Here is a 26,126-nt window from a genome sequence, read left to right on the forward strand (position 1 = left end):
GAAAGTGAATTGCTGAGGCTTGAAATTTAACCTTTAACACCTTTTCTTCTTCTGATGGAAGAGGACTGTAAACAGCGACAACTGTTACAGAAGATCTGTCTGTCTGTATAAGAGGTCTCTTTAATATCGTACTTGTTTCTTTAGACAACAATCAGAGGATTGAGATTTGATTGAGCAATGAGAGAAATTGAGAACAAATGAAGATGCTTCCATTTAGATTAGCCAAGATATCAAAGTCAACAGTCACTTTTATTTCTCCAAAGCAATTAGAAAATTATAGAAGCTTGTTTCTGCCACTGAATAAAAAATAAAAAAGGTAACTTTTTATCTCACAATTCCTGATTTTCTTCTTACAATTATAAGTTTATATCATGTAATTCTGAGAAAAAAAAAAAAAAAGTTTGAATTGGGAGAAAAGTCGCAATTACCTTTTTTCTCCCACAATCCTGAGAAAAATATCTCGCAATTATGAAATTTTTGTCTCGCAATTATGACTTTTTTCCTTGCACTTAAGACTTTTTTTTCTCGCAATTGCGAGTTTATATTTCACAATAAAAATTCACAATATTTGTTACATTTTTATTCTGTAGCGGAAGCAAGCTTCCATAAAAAAAAAGAAACATCTAAGACTAAGCTAATATTTCAACTCCTAATATTTTTATAAAAAACTTTTTTTCAAATTTGTTTAAACTGTCTTTATATACCAATACATAATTAAAATGTAAGTGCTCTGAAAAAGAGAGTATAAAAATCGAGTGACTGTAGACCTTTTAATCTGCAATAAACACAGCTCATTATTTCCATTCGGGACGAAACAATTGATTGGTTTGGGCGACTGTCACTCACTCTCGCAACCATGGATACCACCACTGTTGCTACAAGATCTGCCCATATGCGCGCGCACCCGTTTGATTTGAGGAGTGCAAGAGAGGCGCGGAACCTACGAAGAGTAAAATTATGGCAGAGAAAAGCATCCAAAATTCAAAGCACCTGCATATGCAGTCAGCGAAGGCAAACAAAGGCAAAAACTACTTCCTCGGACCCTGGTTGCCCGCACTCTTGAACGACCTCCTCTGCTTCGCCCTTGACCCCGGACCTGTCCTCGAACCGACGATGCGGTACTTGTCACCGGAGTGTAACGTTAGTCCTCATCAGAGTCAACAATGTTTTCATCATGGAAACTCTTACATGCAAAACACCGTATATGTTATGACTCTTACACGAAATTCACCTTCATCACAGTTTAACTGATGGTAATGGAAAAACGTGCATCAATGCAACCTGTTTTTAGCTTTGCCTTATAAATATAGCTCGTTACTGAATCAAACAAAATATATTTTAAACTTTACCAGTATCGATATGCTAGCTTGATAGTGAGCACTAAAAGCCATCTTATTTGTTTCTATTTATAGTGATAAAGTTAGGTATTTTATTACATGTGATTCTGACATGATGTCACTGCATGCACTGAGCTCCTCTCCCCTCGTCTCAGGTAAATAAATGCGTCTTCCAGCTGAGCCTGAGCGTTTTGGCGTCGCGCGTTCATGTGTTTTGGGGGCGTGGCTTTGGAAGGAGCCCAGAAGGGAGGGGGTGGGAGTGAATGGAAATAATTAGCTGTGTTTACAACAGTCGTGAGAGGTCTATAGACACTCGATTTTTATACTCTCTTTTTCAGAGTACTTACATTTTAATTATGTATTGGTATATAAAGACAGTTTAAACAAATTTGGAATGTTTTTTTTTTTTAGAAAAATCCTACCTACCCTGCCTTTAACATTTCAATCTTTGAGCCATACAATGGGTGAACCTGAACCTGAACCTGAAGCCGATCCACACATACATTCAGCAGAGAAGCCATTATGCCTTTAAGTCATCAAGAGTTAGAAACTACAACAAATTATTGAATGAGGTGTTCCAGTTTAATTCTCGCTGTTGTGTGTTTGTGTTTTGTACTTTTTGGGAACACAGTGACCGGTCTTGTCAACATGATCAACAGTTTCACGTCTCAACAAGTGTGTCCGTGAGCACCGTGTTTGTAGTGTGTGTAGCAATTGTGTAATGGAGGGTGGGCTACGGCCACTGAGAGGAGAAAAACATCATTATCGCAGCTAATGGGAAGGCCTCCTAACACGAGCCCTTCGTGGGGGACCGGACACGGTCACCACAGCAACCATCACCACAGCAACCACCATCACAACCCTCATATATTTCCACTAGCTGCAGTAAACCACTGAGACCATTATGATCCTGATGTTAATACTCTCACTTTACGTTTCACAACTGAGATTTCCTTAACATCTTTTTTTGTTTCTTCTGTGGTCAGATTTGCAATTAAAAGTCTGAAATCTCTCACCAAATATTTCCAAAACCAAATCATACTTGTCTCATTTTTGACTTTTTATTTCTCTCAGGGACTTTTAAAAGAAGGATCTTTATTTCCTGGGAACTCGGTATAACTGAGGATCATGAGCTATAATAGTGAAACCTCTGAGCGATAACGTTTGATTTTGGGGACGGCAATGAAAAGGGCAGTGAAAGATGAAGGAAATGTGGACAGGTTAGGAGATGAGACTCGGTCTTAGAGATTCTTGTCACGCTCCCTGTCAAATCAGATTGGAACAAATCACTCAAAAGAAAATCATATTTTCCAGCTTGTTACTGTGGCTATGCTGCCTGAATCAGCTGATGCATTCTCCCATCAATCATCTCTCTGTTATGCGTAACCACCTGTCTCTACCTATACAAGCACTAAATATTGCTCCAAGTGCATACAGTTAAAGCACTTTTGGTCAGCCTTCTTCTGAATTTAACAATGACAGTATGAAAGAGCTGCCAGTAGTAATGCAATATGACTTATATAGCCTAACCCACGCCTTTTCATCTTGCAGGTGAATAGACCTATATCAGGTTTGGTCTGTCTATTTCTGCCAAGGTGATAAAAATTGGTCTGAATTTCTCCATGTCCAGGATCTCGATCTGATATATTTTACCTGAAGATAGAGCTTGGCATTTGACATGGCTCCTTTTTGAGCCTTTCTTCAAATAGGCACTTTTCACTCTCTCTCACTCACACTTTTCACACCCTCTTGTTAATTTAATCTGTCTAGCAGTGTACATAAATGCATCACAGGAGAATTCTGTATTTTTTCTCTAAAAGCCATGCACTTTTTCCACACAATGTCATTTATATCTCATCTCAAATAATGTATTGTGTTTAATAGCATTCTGTGATGGAATTGAAATAAAAAAAATGAATAAAATGTCTGACTCCTATGTCTTGCTGAGGGTAATTTCTTGGATAGGATTTTGTGTATCCATAAAAGGAGCTATATGTAGAATTCAAAACCCCTTGTGGCCGTTAAGTGAACTGTAGCCAGCAACTTACTGCTTGTGCACATGTAACATATAGTGAAAGAGACTAATCATGATTCAAGGCCCCTATATACTCATTGCGAAGTTCTTTTTCGTTCTTCTTCGCTTAAAGTTAAATAGAAGTTGGAATTAGCTCTGCAGCGATATACTTTAAAGTTATGGCATTTTAAAGTTTCCTAATGTTGTTTTGGAGTCTCCTACAACATGCATCAAAGGTCAAAAAACGGTTTCATTTTCTCATAATATACATTTGCACATCACCACATTTTCAATGATTCTTAAACGACTCGTCAGATGAATCAATCTCTCTAAATCCCTCCTTTCCGCGAGCTACTCTGCTCTGATTGGCCAGACAGCTCAGTCTTTTGTGATTGGTCTACAGTGTACAGTGCGCGTCGAATACAAAAACGCCCATTGCCATAACAACGTCAGCTCTGCTTGTCCTGAGGCTTCCTACACCATAAACTAAACACAGTAATGAACAATGACTACGATTTTACCATATCAATGCGAGCGCGAGTCCGATGATGAAACATTGGAAGAACTATTAATTCAACCCAAACCTCCATCGCAAGGGCAACTCGAGCAGGACGTTTCTCAGTGATACACTACTCAGGTGCATTATGAGATGTTCCTCACCATTAGCATTAACAAGTGCATGTCCATCAACAAACCGATTATTTTACTTGTACTTATTTATTTACAGAGTATTTTTCTAATTTATTGCGGTGAACATGTGGAAACTGTATCAATAACTGCATACATTAGCCGAGCTCTAGCGTGAATGACTGATGTAACATAAACGTTGGTAAAACAAATCTTGGTCCTTTCTTAATCTTTCCTCAAAGTAGTGAGAACGACAGACAATCTTAATAGACACAGTTTTAGGTAATAGTGGTCCACAACTGATTAGCATAAGTATCTCAGTAAGACAGTATGTGAGTTAACCAGTTACCAGGAGACCTGCACAATATAAAACTCATAACGAAGTATTTTGAACACCATCTTTCAAGAGCAAGCGGTTTGCGAATCCTGCATTGAACTCCGAGATTTGAGAAGCAGTCGTCAGTGAAATAAAGGGAACACAGCAAAAGTTTAGGATTATACTGCTGTGGTATCGTGGTAAAGATGAATTTTAACCACTGATTCTTCACATGCTCGTCCTTGGGCAGTGAAAAAAAAACTGGCTTTACCATCACACTGTAGAGCACAGCGTCTTCTCGACATTATGCTATCCAGTATCCACAGGAATCAGCTGCAGTCTTTGAGGTTCAAGTTTTCCCTGGTGTCTGCGCGCGCAATAAGTGGGCGGGCAGTATGCTAATGTTTCATCTTGACGTCACAACGAAACGGCTTATGACTCGTTTGAAAAACGATTAATTTCATTTACTCAGAGTCGACTATTACTTTTGAAAGACAATAACTTTATACACGGTGCACTTTCAGATTTCAAACTTTGTAGGATGTTTTCATTCACTTAGAGCTATGTTACACACTACATGAAAGGTAATTTTATTGTTTAGTTTCCATCGCATCCCATTAGACTTCATGGGGAGGGCAGGGTTTATGACCTATACTGGGACCACCCGCCTGGGGGCGATTGAGACACCTTGTGCGGCAAGCTTGGATCGGACCTACAATGTTCGCACAGCGGATGAAAAAGCGGGCAAAAAAATCCCATAGACTTACAATGGCAGAATCTTCGTGTTTTTGAATCCTAAATGACATTTTCACACACACGCATGTGCAAGGCCTTAGACCCCCCCCCCCCCTCTCTCTCATAGCCACACCCTAGCAACCAGTTACAGCACCCTAGCAACCACCCCATATACTTCCAATGAAAAATAGACATCATAGAGATGCATGAGTTTGGCTCTTTTGATTTGGGCAGACATCCAGTCTATTGGTTGAACCCTGCTAACTGTCTGGCCACGCCCTAACAACTATTTAGAGCACCCTAGCAACCCAAACCCAAAGTGGGATATCTTTAAGTCTGAATGTCATGGCTTTGCAGTTGGTTTATATAATTTAAACTGGCAAGCAGCCTTCGGAGTATCATCATTGGCAACTCCCTAGCAACCAAACAGAGTACCCTAGCAACCGTTCAGCAAGACCTTTATCTATGTATGTATTGTGTTTTGCCACTGCAAGCACCATTCACATTTTCTTCAGGAAATGTACATTCAAGTTTAAGATTGAAAGTCAGAGAGCGAAAAGAATACAAGAGCAAAGAACTAAACCTATACATAAAAGACATTTGAAAAGTAGCAAAAAGAAATTCTAAAGGCATTGTAAAATAAAATTCCATGACAGTGTTATAGCAAAAAAAAAAACTTTTCTGAAGTTTTAAGAATAAATAAACCCCTAGGACACAAAAAAACATTTACCTTTCCATTCTAATCGCTTTCTCTGTTCATTCTCCTTTTTTTTCTTATTTTCACCTCATTTATCTACCTCTCTCAGCCTCTCTGTGTCTTTTCAGTGGGAACAGCAGAGTAATGGTGGCATGCTTTTAGCTGCAAAACCATGATGGATAAGAACCTTTAAAAAAAAGGTCTGATCTAGTTAGACACTGAGTCTTTTGGCTTTTCTTCCCAAATCTACTTATTTTGCCTCAAGGCCAGAGCGACTACAACCCTTTTAGAAATGTACTTTCTGTTTTCAGAGCTACAAATGGCAGCGGAGCCTGTGAATGCTGCTCGGCAGGGAAGTCTTGCTGAGGGCGTTGTGTTTTGGATTTATATTCTGTGAGAGCAGGTGATTAGAGCGGGCTTTTATAGAATCATGAATCATCTGTGTCTTTCAGCTTGTCAAGGCAGCCAGATGAAGTGATGTCAGAACGCCTGACAGATATGTAATGGTTCAGTCCACCAGACCCTGAGGCAATGTTCTTGTCAATGACTGATCCAAGTTATCCTACTGACAATGGAACATTGCGCAAATGTGAAGTGTGAGAAAGAAGTGAATTCTACAGAATAGATTTGCATCAAGGACATTTGTCGTCATTTGACAGATGGTATTGTCAGTCGGTGTTACATCACTTATCTGTTGTAACTATGATGTAATACTAGACAGTCTCATTCAGTCTCGGCTGCATAAGGGTCAGTGACATAAGAGTGACAAAAATCTTTTAAAAGTATAGTTTAAAACACATGCACAAAGTTCTTTGAAATTCATCTGGGTTTAAAATCGTTTTGAAAAGCTTTTTGAAAATATCATGTGAAAATAAATATTGCATCATGTGGTGCAATCTGCCTAAAAATACTTTTCACCTTGAAAAAGTATTTTAAAATAAATAATTAAATAAAGGTGTGTACAATCAAAAGTATATTTAAATGTGACCTTGTAAAAGTAATAAAATATTTTCCTTATGTAAGAGTTCTTTTCAAGGGCATTTTTGGGGGCAGGCATTTATTTAAGGACATTTTTAGTTTTAGTTTTAATATTTAATATTATATATTTTTTCAAAATTTGCAAACCCAAATGACCTTTCTAAGACCTTGGCACATATTTTAAACTAGACTTTTAAAAGATTTTTCCTTGCATTGACTCTTATGTAGCAGAGACTCATAATTGAGATCATAGTTACATCAGATGAGCATTCTATAAAATATCAAAATTATTTAAATTTGGACTGATCGTGGAAGAGATAGTCAGGTCATTGAATGGATGAACTGCATTTTTATTAAATTGGTGAATAAATGAACAGATCCCTCCGCCTGCAAAACAGCACCATAAACCATGATATTCATATAGAGGAGCATATGTCCATACATTTTACTACCACCTTGACCGATCGAATGTGATTTAAGTGTGTCAGCATGTTCCACTCCAGATGGTATTTTTTTCATGAGAGGCGGAGGCAATCATTTAGTTCTCCTGGATTGCCGTTCATAAATCATACTTGAGATCTCTCACATTCGTTCCCACCTGACAGCTCATGTGCCTTTTACTCTGATTACCCCCATAATCATTCCCGCTACCAACAGACACGTGGAACATTTCTTCAAGATCACACTAGAAGACAGGCGATTTTCAGCAACCTTTCACAGATAAGAATCTGATCTCCAGAACAGCTCCTTAGAAGGTGGTCTTAAATGACAGAGTACTAAGAAACAGATGTTTTCTTTCCTTGTGAACTTTCTCAAAGTAAATTATTAATCCATATTGACAGGTGCATTATTGATGAGGAGTTTTGTTGTGAGAAAGTGGCAACCAGGCTTTCTTTCTATTTCAAGGAAAACGATTGGCTCCTGAATTCCCTAGGCTCATCTCCTGCTGCATTTTAACCATACACGTCTATAAATAATTCTTCCATTTCTTGGCCGTTCCGCTTTTTCAGCGTGTCTCCTAGTGTATTTATTTTGGATAAGCCCTTGAGGAGAATCTGGCAACCTGACCTCTCAACGGTCCCGTCCCAGCTTAGCTCTTAGACAGAATATTAACGGTGAATCTGTCTTCTGCACTCTACTGGGCACTGATGGAAAACATAATGTTTACAAAAACCTGTGGGCAGATAAACTGTCTGACCCAAATGTTCCTCTTGTCATATTTTATGGCTTGAATTCCTGCAGTTCTGTGGTTCATAACCTGGACCACCTGGGAAGGATAATGTCAATTCTCTGCCACTTAAATGTCATCCGGAAGCACTGTTCATTTAAAAAATGGCTGCAGTTTGTTATTCAAGCAATACCTCTCTCTCTCCGGATGGATAGATTTTCATTACACATGTAGACAGATAGATGATTTTCACTTACCTTTCATTTTCATGCATCTTTTAGATTCCCCCCATCCTAATAAAAAAATGTTCAGTAAACACATGATAGATAGATAGATAGATAGATAGATAGATAGATAGATAGATAGATAGATAGATAGATAGATAGATAGATAGATAGATAGATAGATAGATAGATAGATACCTTTAATTATGTTATTTTTCATTCTCTCCCTCGGATGAAATTAATTCGCAAAGTGATTCAGTAAACAGACACGTGGTCTGGGTGTTTAATAAGTTGTGTGCTCTTCAGGCTCATCCAGCTGTGTTTAAGGCTTTCGAAAAGCTCTTAGTACCCCTGTTTCTATCTCTGTACCCTGCCTATCAGAACGGCACTCAAGCCAAACGTAATTAAACTCCCGAGACCAGAACAAAGTTAACCTATCTTACCTCAACAGGTAATATCTAAAAAGCAAATCACGGGTAGCTATTTTTATTTATATAAACTACTCTTTAACCGATGCAGCATCCGGTGTGATGCATCACCTTTTAGTGTAAAATACAAAGAAATATAGGCCTATAAAAACAATCAAGGTTAAATCTCCCTCTAGTGGCTAACCTATGGAAAAACACTCAACCTGGTTTTAACTTTATGTATCTCTCTCAAAAACACAAAATCTAGTACTGTAATTGCCTACAATATCTACAGCAGAGATTCTAATACACAGAGACAAAGGCTAAGTTAATGCAATCAGCTTTTAATTGCTATGGGAGTGATCGTTTAAAGATTGATAGGCCTATTAACCACTGAATTGATTATTGCTCTTTTAGCTCTGAGATTGTCCCGCTTCCTCATTAGCTCAAGCCACCAGTTGTAGTGCATTATGGGGAGAGTATGTGATCAGTTTGAGTAAAGATGATGCTTGCACTGATAATATTATAATTACGTTTTTGGTCTCACAGACAGTGCGGCCCCTCTACAAACTGCAGGTTTCAATGCACCCATAGGGTGCTGTGTTACCATAGGAACAGTATACATAAATGCTCATAATTGCGTTATTGTCTCTGTCTCAAAGACAGCCAGAGAGAGGGAGAGCGAGAGATAAAGAGGCCAAGAGAAGCAGAGGAAACAGTTAATTGAGGCACTGTCTTTCTCTTTCATTATAACATATGCATGAGCTATGAGCCTTGATTTCTTACGTATCAAACTTTAGATGAATTTGAAGTATTCTATGCATTGTTAATGAATGGACTTTTATGTGCTGCCAGGCTTAGATGGCAAAAAAAGAGAAGCTTGCAGTTTGGGGTAATGAGCAACAGAAATCAATTGGAATATAATATGAATGTGTTAGAGTATTATAGCCTATAGGTACTGTGTTTGTCAGTGCATTTAGTAAAAACTCCATGCATTCTACACTGTATGAAAAAGTTGCTGCCTTAAATTTTTAAGTACAATCAACCTCAACTTAAATGACATTACAGTGCATTTATAAAATAACATTTTTAAAATTATTTTATATGAAGTATAGCATGTGACACTGCAGGGCACAGTTGTTTTCTCACATTCACAAGCCTCATGCTTCAGTGGATGAATTGACCGCCTCTGGCATTGTTCTGCAAAACTCACTCTCGCCACCTCCAGCTTTCTCTCGCTCTTTCATATCCAGTTTCCTCTGGGCAGAATGAAGATTTGGCCCCCTGGACATTTAAACCCATTATACTTTGTCACTCACTTTCTCTCGCTCCTCAGAATGACAGCAAACACTACAACACACAGACTGACGGATGCATCTCCTCAGGAACTCTGGGTTATTTTTAGACCTTTCCTTTTTAGCACTCCAATCAATGAAATTCTGTTTTTCACCGTTTGGTCCCCACAAGACTTCCACTATTCCTGCATAAATGGAGGTCAAAGCTATTGATTTCAGTTCACATCCTATCTGCATTATTGGACTGCTGCAGTGTCTGTGCTTTGAGTTTATGTTAAATGAGCTGCCTCCATTTGTCATTCATCCAATTTGTCCCTGATGTGCTTGGTTAGACTGTTATTCAGACATTTTACCTGATTGGTCATGTGAAAAAAAGAACATTTGCATTGATGTCCTCTCCCTGCACTCATAGCATTTATAGTTCCATGAGGAACCTTTAACATCCATGGAACCTTTTCAATGCACAAAAGTGTTCTTCTTTATTATTCTTCTGATTATTAAAATAAAAATAAAAACCCCAAAATAGTTCTTCGATGGCATCGCTGTGAAATGCCCGTTTGTAACCTTTATTTTTAAAAGTGTAGACACATGCAATCATACACAAATTAATAAAAAATCAGTCTCAGTGTTTCATGAATGTCTGGATTATTTTGCAAAGACATGTACATTTGTTGATGTTAAAATTGGACTTGATCACCCCGTCTGTCCCATTTATTTTTCTACAATAACAGGCTGACTATATTTTATCCTGCTTATTATTACATGGCCAAATAAATTCAAAAATAAACTAATAAAAATAAACTAAATTCAAACTAAATTCATCTGTTTGTAAATGCATGTTACAGATCTTTTTGTGAACAACTGTATACACTTCATTTTTTATTTCTTGGACCTTGTAACATTTAATCAAAATGTCATAATTTGATCTTTTGGTCTTTGGTGACGTATTCCGGACTCCTCCAATTATTAATTCACTTAAACGCTGCCTTTTTCATTCAATCAAGCTTGCATTAAATTTTGAGTGCAACACCCACATCTCAAAATATCCCATCCTACATTTTTTTTATTCTTCGATAATTACACTCATATGAAAGTCACATTACTGAATAAAGTTCTGTCGCTACTTCCGTTTCATCATGAACATGTAAAATACACCAAAACAGATTTGTTTTTCTGCAAAAAAAAAACATCACACAGTTCGAAAACCTCAGGATAACAATAATTATTTACTTACGTGTTCAATAAAATAAAACGACAGACAGTGCTAACTGTTATCAACAATGACAAAACTGACAATAATAATTTATAGCACTCTTAAAGCAACAGTGCGACCTAATCTGTTTGAGTAAAAAACAGTGACGAACCAAAGGAAGGCCTCAAGGGAATTTGTGTGGTCCGTTTGCCATTTGCACATTATAATTGAGGTCAGACAGTAAAACGCAGATCTGGCCGAAAGCTCTCAGGAGTCTAAAGTATTCCAGTGGCTGAAGGAGGGCCAGGCGCTGCAGTGGTCAGTGTTAGTAACCGCTGTTTCTCTATAGAAACCAGTGAACGGGACACAATATGGAGGTTTGGGTTGTGCCGTGATTGAATTCTTCACAGGGTCCTTACTTTCATTACCACACTCGACAGGACTCCGCCCCTCTGTTCATGACTGACGTCTCGGGGCAGTTAAAAGCTTTACGGAACTCTTCATAGTTGCTCATAGCCCCGATAACCCTTCATCATAGCAACGAGAGTAAAGTGAGTGACATTGAAGAATAGGGGATGTAATATAGATGTAAATGAGCTGTATACATTACTGCACCTTACCTATATTTAGAAGGGCTGTGAGCTCCACTTTGGATCTGATCACGTGCTGCTTCTGGTCTGTAGGCATTACAGCGAACCTAGCACATAACAATATATACACAAACAAATCAATAAGAGTCCCATTTAAGGCAAGACACTACAGGCAAAAACATTATTTTATTTTTTTATGCATTGGTCAATTTTGAGATTTTGAGCTGTTTGGCTTTTTGGCTAGTGGAAAGAAAACATCCAAAATACACTTTTAAGTGTTTATTTTATTGCACTTCATCTATTTGCATCTGTAGATTTGTGGGGGGGCATTATTTAATTAGATGATGCCTTTTTTGCATATCTGAAACATAACATTTCAGAAAACTTGTAATAAAAAAATGTTTGCTATTTTAAAGGTGCAGTAAGTGATTTCGGAGGAACACTGTTGATATTTAAAAATCAACCCAAACAAACAAACACACCCCTACCTTCATTGCCCCACCCCCAAAATATTTTATCTTCTGAGGCAGAACAAAAAATGAATATACAGTACACAAGACTATATTCAGGCAAGAGTTGGTTGTTAACACTCAAACACTCAAACAATGACACTCCAAACTGTGCTGTTACTATTGCTAACATTATTTAAAGGGGTCATGAACTGGATTTTTTAATTTTTTTATATTGATGTCTGAGGTCAACTTATGACGTTCGCTTGGTTTTTACATTCAAAAACATCAAAATGAAAAAGTAATAGGCTATTTTCTACCCTGGTTTTGAGCCTAGCTCCTTAAACGCTCGGTTTTTATGGGCGTGCCGCATTGAAGACTTGGAAGTAAACACCCACTGCTATGATTGGATAACAGTTTTGCATATTATAATGAGTTTCATGTAATGCGCGAATCGGTGGGCGGGGCCAAACAGGCAGTGTTGAAGTAGGCATTGATCTTCTTCTGCGGAGGCGGTGTTTGATACCCTTTGACGTCATAGATCCCCACTTTGAAAAACCTGTCGTTCGCTGTGCCTGGTGTCAATAAAAGCTTTTATTGGACTAACAAGGACGTTTTCACTTCTGAAACTTACAGGATATTCTTATAGTATGATGACCTCTTATATGTCAAAAGCTCAAGGAAAATTTGATTTCTCAGTTCATCACCCCTTTAAAAAAGCATATCTTGGTTCTGTGAATCATAGCAAAACAATATTACTCTTGTATGAAGCAGAAACAACATCCGTTTTCAGGCCTTCCCAGCTTTTCTATCAGCTTTGCCTGATCATAACCCTTCTTTTCCCAGTGATATTCCTCTAATCTTTTCTCTTTTATAATGTCTCTCAGCCACCTCTCTTTCTACAGTCTTTGCTCACTCCCTCCTCCCACATCATGAATGGACACGCCCCCTACTGCTGATTGGCTACAAGTGTGTTGTGGTGCTCGATCCGATCGACTTTCAACAGTGTTTCTGAGAAATCGCTTACTGCACCTTTAAACTCAATTTGCATATAAACTGTACTTAAAAGTATTTACTTTAATAGTAATGGGAAAGTGCATACTTTTGAGGGTGTAACCAACCAAGTCTAAATTATTAAGATTAAAAAATAATGTCTGTGACATCTGACATTTAGGCCCAAATATGTATGTGAAATACTGAATACTGACATGGGCATAACTGAGGAAGAACAGCTGGTTATTGGTCAGACCCACACCAGGTAGGAGAGGCTCCTCGACTCCTCTCTCTTTCTCGATCCATCTCCTGTAGGCCTGCAGACACGTTCACATGTACATGGATACACAGAATTATAATTGTACACACCACAACCTGGAATATTAAAGGTACACCCTCATGTAATTCCATACTTTCTATCTTCCATGGAACACAGACTGGAATTTTTTTCTATGCAATTAAAATGAATTGTCACTGGAGCTTTCAAGCTTCAGAAAGGATAAAAAAAGAACCATTAAAGTATGATAAAAGTGTTTCAAATGAATCTTTAGCCATTTAGCTGTATGATATATTTAATAATTTATTCACTGAATATCTTAACTCTCCAGGAGAAGCAGTCACAGCAGACTTTGAGTATGCGAAATTTTCACGGACACTGCGACACTCTGCGGCGTCTTTAAAAAAACATAATTCACCATATTCACAATTCTCTCACATTCACATAAGTATAAATGGATGTCAATGGAGAGAAAAATGTAGTGTGACTGTGACCGCCTCATGAGAGAAGTAGCAATGTCTGACTTGTGAATGAATCATTATTTTGTGTCACATTTTTCTATGAATCAGTTGATCCGGGTCTCGATGTGTTCACAAATTGTAAGAAATTCTCCAAATTTTTCCTCCTGTGTTCCATCAAAGAAAGTCTTACAGGTATGGAATGAGACAAGTTGATAATTCTAATGGAAAATGCGGTAATACCCTGAAAGATTCTCTCATCCCTCCGTTGTCAGCAATGTTCTCTCCCAGTGTCCTCTTCCCCTTGACCTTGAGAGAGGATTGTGGGTATTAAGTATTACGTTGGCAACTCTGCTACATTTTGATGAAGTGTTCAAAAATAAATGCATTGAAAATGCTGGTTCCTACTGTACATTTAGTCCTGCCTCCTTCCAGTAGTATCTGTCGTACTGGTCAATCATGCATTTTGCCTTTTCGGTGAAGAGGTTGATGGAGGAGTTGCTCCACCACTGGTCCAAGTTCCCATCTTTGTCATATTTTCTACCTAGATGAACACAAATACACACAGATGTCCTTGAGAATCAGGCAACGCATGTGTTGAGACTCATTATAAATCAAATGGCCTCACCATTGTTATCAAATCCATGGGTCAGTTCATGCCCCACAATTACACCGATCGCTCCATAGCTCAGTGATCTGACACAAGAACACATTTCACAAATTAGCTTTCCTAGAAATCTTCATGATCTTAAATTATAATATGTGCTGGAGAAATCTAAACAAGAAGTGTCTATGTCTCACCGAGGATAGTCTAGTCCCCAGAAAAATGGCTTCTGAAGTTCTCCTGCAGGGAATCCTGGGTAAAAGTGGAAGAATATGATCCAGTATATCTAAACAAACATCATAATCAAACATCTAAAAACATTTAAAAAAACTCTTCTGTTTGGTATCTGTCAGGTACAAAAGCAAAGTGTTCTTTGTAACACACCTTATACTGGATAATATTACAATAAATATTACAATAAATGTTTTCTATTCATATACATATATTTTAAAATGTAATTCATTCCTGTGATGGCAAATCTGAATTTCTTCAGTGTCACATGATCCTTCAGAAATCATTCTAATATACAGATTTGCTGCTCAAGAAACATTTCTTATTATTATCAATGTTGAAAATATTTGTGCTGCTTAATACTTGTTAAACTGTGATACATTTTTTCAGGATTCTTTGAAAAATAGAAAGTTCAAAAGCACAGTATTTGAAATAGAAATCTTTTGTAACATTATAAATGTCTTTACTGCCACTTTTGATGAATTTAATGCGTCCTTACTGAATAAAAGTAGGCCATTCATTTAATTTTCATTTCTTTTATGTAGTTTTCTTTGCTTCCAGAAAAATTTAGATTAATCATTCACAGTCATTTTAATTGATTGACTGACTGGCGAAACTTCTGTTTTATAAAAATATATTGTGATCACAGAATGCTGTGATCGACCAAGCTGTGTATTCGAAATACTCACTGATCTGGTTGGTAGAGGAGCTGTAGAATGCATTTACTGTAGTTGGGTTGGTGAACCACCTAAGCGAAATAAAAAGTGATGTTTCATCTTGTTCGAACAAAGACAGATTCATCTCATTTGAACAGGCTTTGAAAATGCTGACAACTTACTCCTTGCGTGGGACTTTTTTCCTCAGCCAGCCGATGTCAGACTGAGCTATGAACTTCAGGGTCTGCATGACATTCCCAAAGTAGTCTGTCGTAGTGAATGACAACTGTGTATAAACATAAAACCTCAGTGACTTTGAGTTGTACTGACATCTGCCAAACACAATTAAAACTGGAATATCATCATCTGACAAAACCTGAGAAGAATGCAAACGTACTCGTTTGATGTCCTCATTAATATAGGTGTCATTTAGGATGAAGTCTGGGTAACCCACTTTCGCCAAGACTGCGTGAGCCTAAAGTGATATATAGACAGTAATGATATGGAAAAGAACATGCTGTGTATTCATAGCCATCACAAATACACTGGTACGCACCTTTTCTGTTGCTTTTCTCTTTGTTTCTTCATCCATCCATTCATTCTCCTTCTCTAGCATGTCGATAAACGCCCACCGGATTCCACTGATCAATTCCTCCATCTTCATAAAGGACAAAAACATTAGTCATATGAGCATTCAAAGTAATGTTTAGCAGTTTTACAGTAAACTGAGTTCCAGTGTTTTATGCTGTTATTCATGATTAGTGCCACTAGATGGGGACAAAAACAAAAATTGTGATTATATATATATATATATATATATATATATATATATGTGTGTGTGTGTGTGTGTGTGTGTGTGTGTAGAGAATAGTTTTAATATGAATAGTTGCAAAACTTATGTATGTACAGTAAAAACAGAAATATTATTACAATTTAAAACAACTTTTTTCTATTATTATATATTTTAAGATGTAACTTATTCCTGTAATGGCAAAGCTGAATTTTAATAAAAAAATGTTTTCCATGTCTTACCATGTGTTTCTTGTCCTCCTGGAAATGCTTATCGACAAAGAGCCTGCCGGTGGCATAGATGAGTGTGTTTTCTACATAATTTACACACTTGTCCCAGCGAGGGGTCAGAGAGGTGGTCCCCGTGGTAACCTGAGAAGAGACGGATATTTTTAACCTCAGCAAATCTATTTTTATTCAAAGATTGGAGGAGGGTTAAAATGAGGAGGTGGGTCACTAACCCGAGCAAAGTCCAGGTATCTGTAGAGAAAGCGTCGGCTCAAGGTGGTGATTCGGGAAAATACTGATCTCCATATGACGTAATTGGCAACTGTCCTGGGGCGAGGTTGGAAGTACAACATTTGAAGCAGCTTAATTATAAAGTAATCTTGACTCTGTTATTGAGCAGAGCAGGTAATAAACAGGTAGGATGCATAAACAGCACACACAAAAACACAGTGATCACACAACTGACACTGTCCAGATCAACACAGGCAAAGCCTCAGGGCTCTGATGTTTTAATAGGGTTTTGCTCCTTACAGAGCTGTCTGGATACCTGTTTTCTGTGGCGTTGATGAGTTTGAAGAGGTCTTTAAAGTGTTGTGGGGCACGTACGATCACCTGCTCTGAAGAGGAGATTTTCAGGTCTGGGTACAGCTCAGTGTCAATCACTGCTCTGACAAAACCCAGCCAGTTAAACTGCAAAAAGAACACAATTATAGTATGACCTGGGTAAACTGTGGTGTAGTGTGACTATGTATTTAGAAATATATTTAGATTTGTACCAGGTAAATTGAATTTTATGTCAAAGCTAATTTTTTCAGGTCTAAAAATATATTGATTCAAAAATTTGACTAAAGATCAGCAATGAATTACAGTAACATTTTTACAAAAAAGTTTTAATTCGTTAACATTAGGTATCATGAACTAACAATGATCAATTATTTTTTAGAGCGTTTATTAATTTAAGGTTATTGTTAAATTCTACCATTTTAAGATATGTTAGTGCAAGTTGCTTTCAGTTAAAACAGCTCAAACATGCATTTTAGTCTGGGACTAGCTGGGACTGGGACTTACATTGCTTTATCAAAATAAGTTAAGCAATTTTAAGCTTTTTTATAAGTTAAAACAACATTAAAAAATTTTTTATTTGTTTAATGGAATTTAAGTTGAAATAACTTAAACATCCAAGATGATTGTACTTAAATATTGAAGGCAGCAAATTTTTTATTATATTGTTATAATGCAATGCTATTATATTTTGTGCGATTAGCTTATTTTGTTGTAAATAAAAAGGCTGCCACATTTCTCACTGACACGCCAAGTTTCCCACTTGTTTTTTTGACTTTGTGGTGGCGTTCGTGTGCGATCATAAATGTGACCCTGGACCACAAAACCACTCACATGGGTACATTTTTTTTAAATTGAGATTTATACATAATCTGAAAGATGAATAAATAAGCTTTCCATTGATGTATGGTTTGTTAGGATAGGACAAAAAAAAAAAAGGGTGTAATCGCCTTTAAAGTTCTACATTTATGTTCGCGATTGTGCTGCATTCACTCACAAAAATAAATATTTTATATATTTATCTTTTATAAAAATATCTTTATGGAACATGATCTTTACTTAATATCCTAATGACTTATATGATAATTTTGACCCATACAATGTATTGTTGGCTATTGCCACAAACATACCCGTGCTAATTCTGACTTCTTTTGTCATCCAGGGTCACAAATATGATCTTTCCGACATGACTTGAACGTGACCCCAGTAAATAGCTTTTTTTTAGGGCTAGGAAAAAACACAGCATCCTTGTTTTGTTCAACTGTTATCAACCAACACTGTGCAACTAATCAGCCTGGCTCATTTATTTGTCTTCCACTAATTAAGTATGTGTATACGAGTATGAGTGACATGGCATAAAATATACATTTATTTGAATTATAATGTACTTACATCTGGAACAGTGCGCTGCAGTTTAGACAAACTGTACTTGTTGTACATGTTCTCACTGGTGCGGTTTTCATAGGGGATCACGATCTACAGAAGAGCACACACTCCATTGAAGCATCAAGTATCCTTACAGCCCTGTTGTCTTTCTCAATGCCAGTGATTTGAAGGAATTTGGCCTAAGATTTTCCAGTGTTTTGCTTCTCACCTTTGCAAGTTCCATCTCAAAATCAAGCACCAGTTTCATCTGAGCCTCAGCAGCCTGTTCATCGGCTCCAAGCATGACAGAAACGTCAACCATCAACCTTAAAAGAGCTTCTCGATACTGCAGAGAGGCAAGAAAAGAATGGGTTGAGAAAGCAAGAGATAAAACCAGGCCTGACTGTGACTGCATGTAATGATATATAGGCTAAGCAGGTTGACGGATGTACCGATGTACCATTTGTGCCTCAGTTGTGTTGGTGATGTAATCTTCTCTGGATGACAGTGACAAAGAGGCCTGATCCAACTAGGAAAAAAAGAAAGAATTGTTATGTATTTTTCCGCCCCAACTCACGCAATTGGTTGAGCCAGAGGTTGACATTTGATGACATGTAGGTCGGTCTCACCTTGATGATGTACTGGTTGGAGTTCTTGTCATCAGGAGAGACATAAAGCCGGATAAGGACAGACTTGCTGTGCTGACTGCGTATCTGTGCCAGTGTTTCCAGCAGGCTAAACTGAGACTCCACCCACCGCGAGGAAGAGCCCAACGCGTCGCCTAGAACCGGCCAGCGGAACTCTTTCTGCTTTAGATTCTTCAGCAGAGGTTTGGCATCCTCAATCTCCAGGACAGCTGTCAGGTGGAGAGATGGAGAAGAAGAATTTACATTTATTCACCTGACACCCCTGATCATGTAAAATCTCAATTCCAGTCCCAAACGGTTTATGAAATTACAGTTATTTGCACTACACTGCCGTTCAAAAGTTTTGGATCGGTAAGATTTTTCATGTTTTTAAAAGAAGTCTCTTCTGCTCACCAAGGCTGCATTTATTTGATTAAAAATACACAAAAAACAGTAATATTGTTAAATATTATGACAATTTAATATAATACAGTTTAATATTTTAAAATGTAATTTATTCCCGTGATCAAAGCTGAATTTTCAGCATCATTACTCCAGTCCTCAGCGTCACATGATCTTTCAGAAATCATTCTAATATGCGGATTTGATGCTCAAAAGTTGTGTACGTTTTTTTTTTCAGGATTCTTTGATGAATAGAAAGTTCAAAAGAACAGCATTTATTTGAAATATAATCTTTTGTAACATTATAAATGTCTTTACTGTAACTTTTGATCAATTTAATTCATCCTTAATGAATATGAATTTATTTCCCCCAAAAAATAAAATAAAAATGATTACTGACCCCAAACTTTTGAACGGTAGTGTTTAATGTTACAAAAGCTTTCTATTTCAGATAAATGCTGTTCTTTTGAACGTTCTATTCATCAAAGAATCCTGAAATAAAAATGTAAATAACTGTTTTTCAACATTGATAATAATGAGAAATGTTTATTGAGCATCAAATCATCATATTAGAATGATTTCTGAAGAATCATGTGACATTTTTTTTTAATATTGTGAAATATTATTACAATTTAAAACAGCTGTTTTCTATGTAAATACAGCGGGGGAAATAAGTATTGAACACGTCACCATTTTTCTCAGTAAATATATTTCCAAATGTGCTATTGACATGAAATTTTCACCAGATGTTGGCAACAACCCAAGTAAGCCATACATACAAAATAAGTTCAGAAATTAAGTTATGTGTAATAATGTGAAATGACACAGGGAAAAAGTATTGAACACATGAAGAAAGGGAGGCGCAAAAAGGCATGGAAAGCCAAGACAACTGCTGAAAACTTACAGGAATTAAAAAGCAATCCAGCCCCCTGTCAGTGGAAATTAATAACAGCTGGTTCAGTCCCAAATGATGGCCTACAAAAAGGTCTCATTGCCAAGGTGTCACACAAGACACATCTCATGATCAGAGGCGGACAGAGTACACAGCTTCATTACTTGAGTAAAAGTACAGATACCCCTTGCTAAATTTTACTCAAGTACAAGTAAAAGTACTACAGTCAGATGTCTACTTAAGTAAAAGTACTGAAGTACTTGTTTTCAAAAGTACTTGAGTATCAAGAGTACAAGAGTACATTTTCTAAGTATTGCATTACTACTGCCACAGTGCTTACATTTATGTACAGAAACGTCCTACATGGAGTTATGAAAAATGTTAATGTTAATACCTTGGAGAATGTAAAATGAATTGAAAGTAAAATCAAGTCATTTTCATCTTTTTACCATGTTGCTTTATTTAACATTTCTCACTTGCCCACAAGGCAATAGCACAATGGCAACGCTCTGACAAACCTCTGCTAGAGTTTTAATGGATTTTTTTGCACCCACATTTGAACCTGACTGTGTTAAACACACCGCATACTCAAGAACATCCAAGCAAATGCTCAGCTTACATTAATGTGTAATATCAGAAAAGAAAATTCAGCTAACAATTGTGTGTACATGTGAGTTTCTCTGTTTTTTCATCAATCAAATCACAGGGTTCCAGACTGCGACCATTTTTTGAGAATGTGCGAGTTAAAATTGTATGTGGTCGCATTTGTGCGAGTGCATGGTCATGTAGCCTACTACTCAGTTAAATTCACGCATGAATTTTCCTGCATTGAACTTGTTTTAGCGCCCGCCAAAGTGAATTTTTGTCCCGCCAAAGTCTTATTTGATCGGTGAGTAAAGTAGATGAACTGCCGCGCTTGTGACAGGGCGCATGTGTATGAGGTGCCGGACTGGACAAAAGCGAAACGAACTGCGCGAGCGAGCGACAGTGCGCGAGAGAGACCGAAAGTGCGCGAGAGAGACAGAGTGTGTCTGCGCGCGCGACCGGCTCTCTCTCTCGCTGCTCGTTCTTTCAGTTAAACATGCGCCCTGCCCTGTCACAAGCGCGGCAGTTCATCTACTTTACTCACCGATCAATTTTTTTTTTAGAAGAAGAAGTAGTAGTAACTGGTACTCACGGTTATGGATAGAAATGTAGCGGAGTAAAGAGTACAATATTTGCCTCTCAAATGTACTTGAGTAAAGTCATGAGTACTCCCCAAAAATGATACTCGAGTAAAGTACAGATCCCTCAAAATTGTACTTAAGTACTGTACTCAAGTAAATGTACTCCGTTACTGTCCGGCTCTGCTCATGATGGGTAAAAGCAAAGAGCTGTCTCAAGACCTTCGCAACCTAATTGTTGCAAAACATAATGATGGCATTGGTTATAGGTGCCATCTTAAGCTTCTGAATGGTCCAGTGAGCACCGTATTTTGGGGCCATAATACGGAAGTGGAAAGACAATAATTTCACCATAAATTTGCCTCGACCAGTGCTCCTCACAAGATTTCTGATAGAGGAGTGAAAAGAATAATCAGAAGAGTTTTTGACCTTTTTGTAGGCCATCATTTGGGACTGAACCAGCTGTTATTAATTTCCACTGACAGGGGGCTGGATTGCTTTTTAATTACTGTAAGTTTTCAGCAGTTGTCTTTTTGCACCTTCCTTTCTTCATGTGTTCAATACTTTTTCCCTGTGTCATTTCACATTATTACACATAACTTAATTTCTGAACTTATTTTTGTTTGTTTCTTTGTATGTATGTATGGCTTACTTGGGTTGTTACCAACATCTGGTGAAAATTTCATGTCAATAGCACATTTGGAAATATATTTACTGAGAAAAATGATGACGTGTTCAATACTTATTTTCCCCGCTGTATTTACATAGAAAACAGCTGTTTTAAATTGTAATAATATTTCACAATATTACAAAAAATAATAATAATCAAATAAATGCAACCCTGGTGAGCAGAAGAGACTTCTTTTAAAAACTTTTGACTGGTATTGTATGTTAAAAATAACAAATAAATAATCTTGTCTGAATAGTGCTGTATGGAAGTGCAAAGAGCTCTTCGGTTCTTACATTCATTCATGCAGGATGTGTAGAGGATTTTGGCCTTCTTCACTGCCTCGATGTCTTCACCTCGGATGGGCTGCTCTAACAACTCTGTGGCACAAAGATTCAATATTGAATCACCTTATTTAGGCTGCAGGTTTTATTCATTTGAGAATCATGTGGATAAGTGCACCTTTCAGCTTGAGGTCTACATTCTGTCTGAGCCATGGGTAAATCCCATAGCTGGATAAATCTTCCGGAATGGGGTTATCCCGGAGCCAGCCTCCGCACGCGTACTGGTAGAAGTCATCACATGGTTCTACAGTCGGATCCATCTTACTCAGGATAGACCCGGCTAGAGATGACACATCAGCAAACACAGATTCAGCATTACAGTAATCTCAAACAAGTAAAAACAGTGTTTGAACTGTTTTTCTGAATCATAATGTCTGCTGGTTATGTTTAAAGGAAAAGCGAGTGTATAGTTTAGGGAATTGCTAGGTAGTTGCCTACTGGCGCCAAGTTTAAGAAAAAAAGTCCACATGACATTCTAGCCCCTACAGTATATGGCTTAATGATAAACGTGGTTTACCTGCTTCAATACAATGTGGGGTAAGGCAAACGTCTTCATCGCTTGCTTTGTGTGACACTACAGGGGGAGAGAGAAAAAAATCTGTCAAGCAGACCAATCAAGACAACTATGCCCTGAAATGACTGCCAAACATTGCGCTACACACACACACACACACACACACTCACACCCCCCCCACTGTGCTCAGGCTTCAGCTGTCCATGCTCTGGATGTCACAGGACAAAAACATAGTGCATGCTCTACTACACACATTCCTGCACATCTACAAACAGGACAGGGGAAAAGTAACATGTTACATTAGTGTTACTTCTTAAAAAAGCAGCTAATTAGGTTACACTGTTCATTTTTATGGAAAATAAAATGTTTGTTACTTTTGAGTTACATTTTCTCTTTCTTGCTTGTTTGTTTGACCTGTTTATTCAACTGTGCTTGGTTTTTAAATGAAATCAAAGTAAATTAAAATTAAATAATATTATATTAATATATTAATTTATTTTTGTATTTAATATAACTAGCTTTTTACAGAATTTAATTTAATTTAATTTTATTTTATTTTATTATTTAATTGAATTGAATTGAATTGAATTGAATTGAATTGAATTGAATTGACTTGAATTGAATTGAATTGAATTGAATTGTGCACTGCTTGCAATGTATACATCTTCATTTAAGGATGGGATCTAGTTCCTTTTCATTGCCATTTACATGGAATTTTAAATTAAATTGAAAAAATATTAATTATTTTGTGTATTTGAGTTCAGTGAAGCTGTGTGAATTTGCGTCAGTGAGTTTGAGTGAGCGCAAATCTGTATGTATGTTGTGAAATCAGACAAGCATTGCTTTTAAAGGCCTGTGTTTATGGTTCAGTCCACAACTGGACAGCAGATGACCACAGCAGGATCCAGCACCCGGCCCCGTGGGACTGAGCCTCATTATCCTCAGAACCAACACACACAGCCGTGAGTGTGAGACTAGATTATGTACAGACAGAAATGAGCATAATTACACTCTAGTCTCACCACAAATATGCAGGCAGCCCTCAAAAACTGAGAACAATAAGAACATCATTTATTTGCTGTCTCAACAGACACTTGTGTATACCCAAATACTGTACATCCACAGCATGTGATGTGCATTCACAATGTCTCAGGTCCCATTCACATTCAGCACTCTTAAAGGGACAGTTCACTCAAAAATGAAAATCCTGTCCTCATTTACTCACCCTTGGAGCACTTTTATGGTGCTTTTTTGAGCATAACAAACCTGGTCATTTTCATTTTTAGAGAAAAGAGCAACTTGAGCACTCATAATATCTTCTTTTATGTTCAACAGAAGAAAGTAAGTCATAGTTTGGAACGAAATGAGAGGGCGAGTAAATGACAGAATTTTCATTTTTAGGTCAACTATCCCTTTAAAAACACACTCTTTCTTAAAAACCCACATTCCCTAAACGACTCACGGCCCTCTAGCCTCAAAACTTTAAAGACACATATATGTGTTTCCTAACCAGAGCTCCTACTTACTGTGCTAATTACAGCCTTCAAAGACACGCTGTGTGTGTAACAGAATACACTCCTAAAATAATCTCATACACAAACACACAACTGACCGAAGAGCACAAATCAGTCTATCTATCTTTCTATCTATCTATCTATCTATCTATCTATCAATTTTATGTGCAATACATCACATTAGTAGTAAGTAGGTAATTGTGCATGCAAATGACTCACCCGTGATGACGGCTATCAGTAGTGCAATGCAGACACACACACACACTGCCAGCGCAGCTTTCAGGAGAGTGTTGGGGCCCGCGCTCGGTTTGGTTCCTCCTCTCCCCAGCCTCTCCATTTCCATACTGCCACTGAGTTGAGCGTGTTCCCTCTCTTTCTATTCCTCCCTCTATCCTTCTCACCCGGTTTTCACTCCGCCTGGCCTGGAGATGTGCACTTTTAAGCCCTGGTCCCAGGGTGCCGTGGTCCCTTTTGGATCACTGTGGGGCCCGTGTGGAGGTGGTCTCGCCTCACAGGTCTCAGATCAGTGACAGATGCACAGCGTGGAGAGTCATGCTCTACTTGCCAAAGAGAGAGGATAAGAGAGGAAGGAGGGGAAAGACACAGTGAAGGAGTGAATGAGAGAGAGTTAGGAGATCCAGGGGTAGGAGGAACTCTCCTCCTTAGAGCCAACTGGAGCACCTTACTTACAGGAGTAATTATACGGCGTCCTGCAGGAAGGGTGGGATGACTGTATATGTGTGTGTGTGTGGATCTACACTCATATAGTCTGTGTTTGGGCTCCAGGTGTGTGTTTCATAGTCCCTGAGATGGTAAGCCCTCTGGTTAAATGTAGCCACTTCTGTATTTATTCTCAGTATGTCCCACAGCATAAAATAGAATGAGGAACACGGTCTGATGATTTGTATGTGCCAGGACACTATCTACTGCAGACATAAAGTTTCCTAAACAATGTTTTATCATGAGGGTTTTGATCTGCTCATTGTCGAATATATCAATGTCAGGATGATTTATCAGTCTAATTGCAAACTTGAGGTGCTCCTTATGAGAAAAATCTGTAACATTATTTGATAAAAGATTGTGAGGATTTCCAAAGACGCAAGCACATTTGGAATAGTTTGAAAGATCATTAAATATGGTTTTCTATGTATCTAGTTAAATCTAATTTAATCTTTAAAATAAAATAATTATGTGAATCTAATATTAAATAAAATTTCACTATTTATTTTGAATATTAATATGACATATACTATTGTAAATATTTGATTAATATAATATTAATTTAAACAACATTTTAATATTTAAGTATGTTATTAAATATTTACATATCTATATATTAAATTATAATTTAAATACTTGATTTATATTAGCATTTAATGAATTAATTTTAATATAGATTCATATAGTAAGTTAAATTAATATTAAAAAATATAATTGATGTTATTTACCAAGTCAATTTAAATGCACAATTAATAGATGTTTTAAAAATATGATTTTGTTGATGTATGCTTTCCCCACAACTGCATTAGTACAATCGGTAACGGTTATTATTGTTAATAAAATAAACCATGAAATATATTTTTTATTACTTGAAAAAAAAATATATATATATATATATTTAAAATTTAAAGGCACAATATGAAACTTTTTTGCTTTAAAAATAGCAAAAATCACTATATCTATGTTATATATATTTTTTAGCTGTGTACTTACATTATCCCGACTGTTTCCAACAACTTTTAAACCAGGAGAAATTTGTAATTTAATTCGAGAAACGTCCCGTTTCTTTATTTCCGTTGTGTCGCCGCCAATG

General features: G+C 37.3%; 1 protein-coding gene across 1 annotated transcript; it reads right to left on the bottom strand.

Annotated features, from left to right (window-relative positions):
* Positions 1-10,845: 10,845 nt before the first annotated feature.
* phex (phosphate regulating endopeptidase homolog, X-linked) lies at positions 10,846-24,892 on the bottom strand. Its single transcript, XM_084103589.1, has 22 exons — positions 24,533-24,892; positions 22,803-22,859; positions 22,404-22,565; positions 22,238-22,321; positions 18,821-19,047; positions 18,652-18,720; positions 18,421-18,537; positions 18,219-18,302; positions 16,813-16,955; positions 16,499-16,592; positions 16,281-16,409; positions 15,805-15,906; positions 15,646-15,723; positions 15,431-15,534; positions 15,282-15,340; positions 14,559-14,613; positions 14,386-14,453; positions 14,171-14,301; positions 14,001-14,066; positions 13,238-13,339; positions 11,611-11,687; positions 10,846-11,517 (listed from the first exon to the last, which is right to left on the bottom strand). The coding sequence occupies exons 1-22, from the start codon at positions 24,654-24,656 to the stop codon at positions 11,415-11,417; spliced, it is 2,235 nt and encodes a 744-aa protein (XP_083959715.1). The 5' UTR covers positions 24,657-24,892; the 3' UTR covers positions 10,846-11,414.
* Between the last annotated feature and the right edge of the window lie 1,234 nt (positions 24,893-26,126).

The sequence above is a fragment of the Abramis brama genome, assembly GCF_963993115.1.
Source record: "Abramis brama genome assembly, chromosome: 24".
Classification (NCBI taxonomy): Eukaryota; Metazoa; Chordata; class Actinopteri; order Cypriniformes; family Leuciscidae; genus Abramis; species Abramis brama.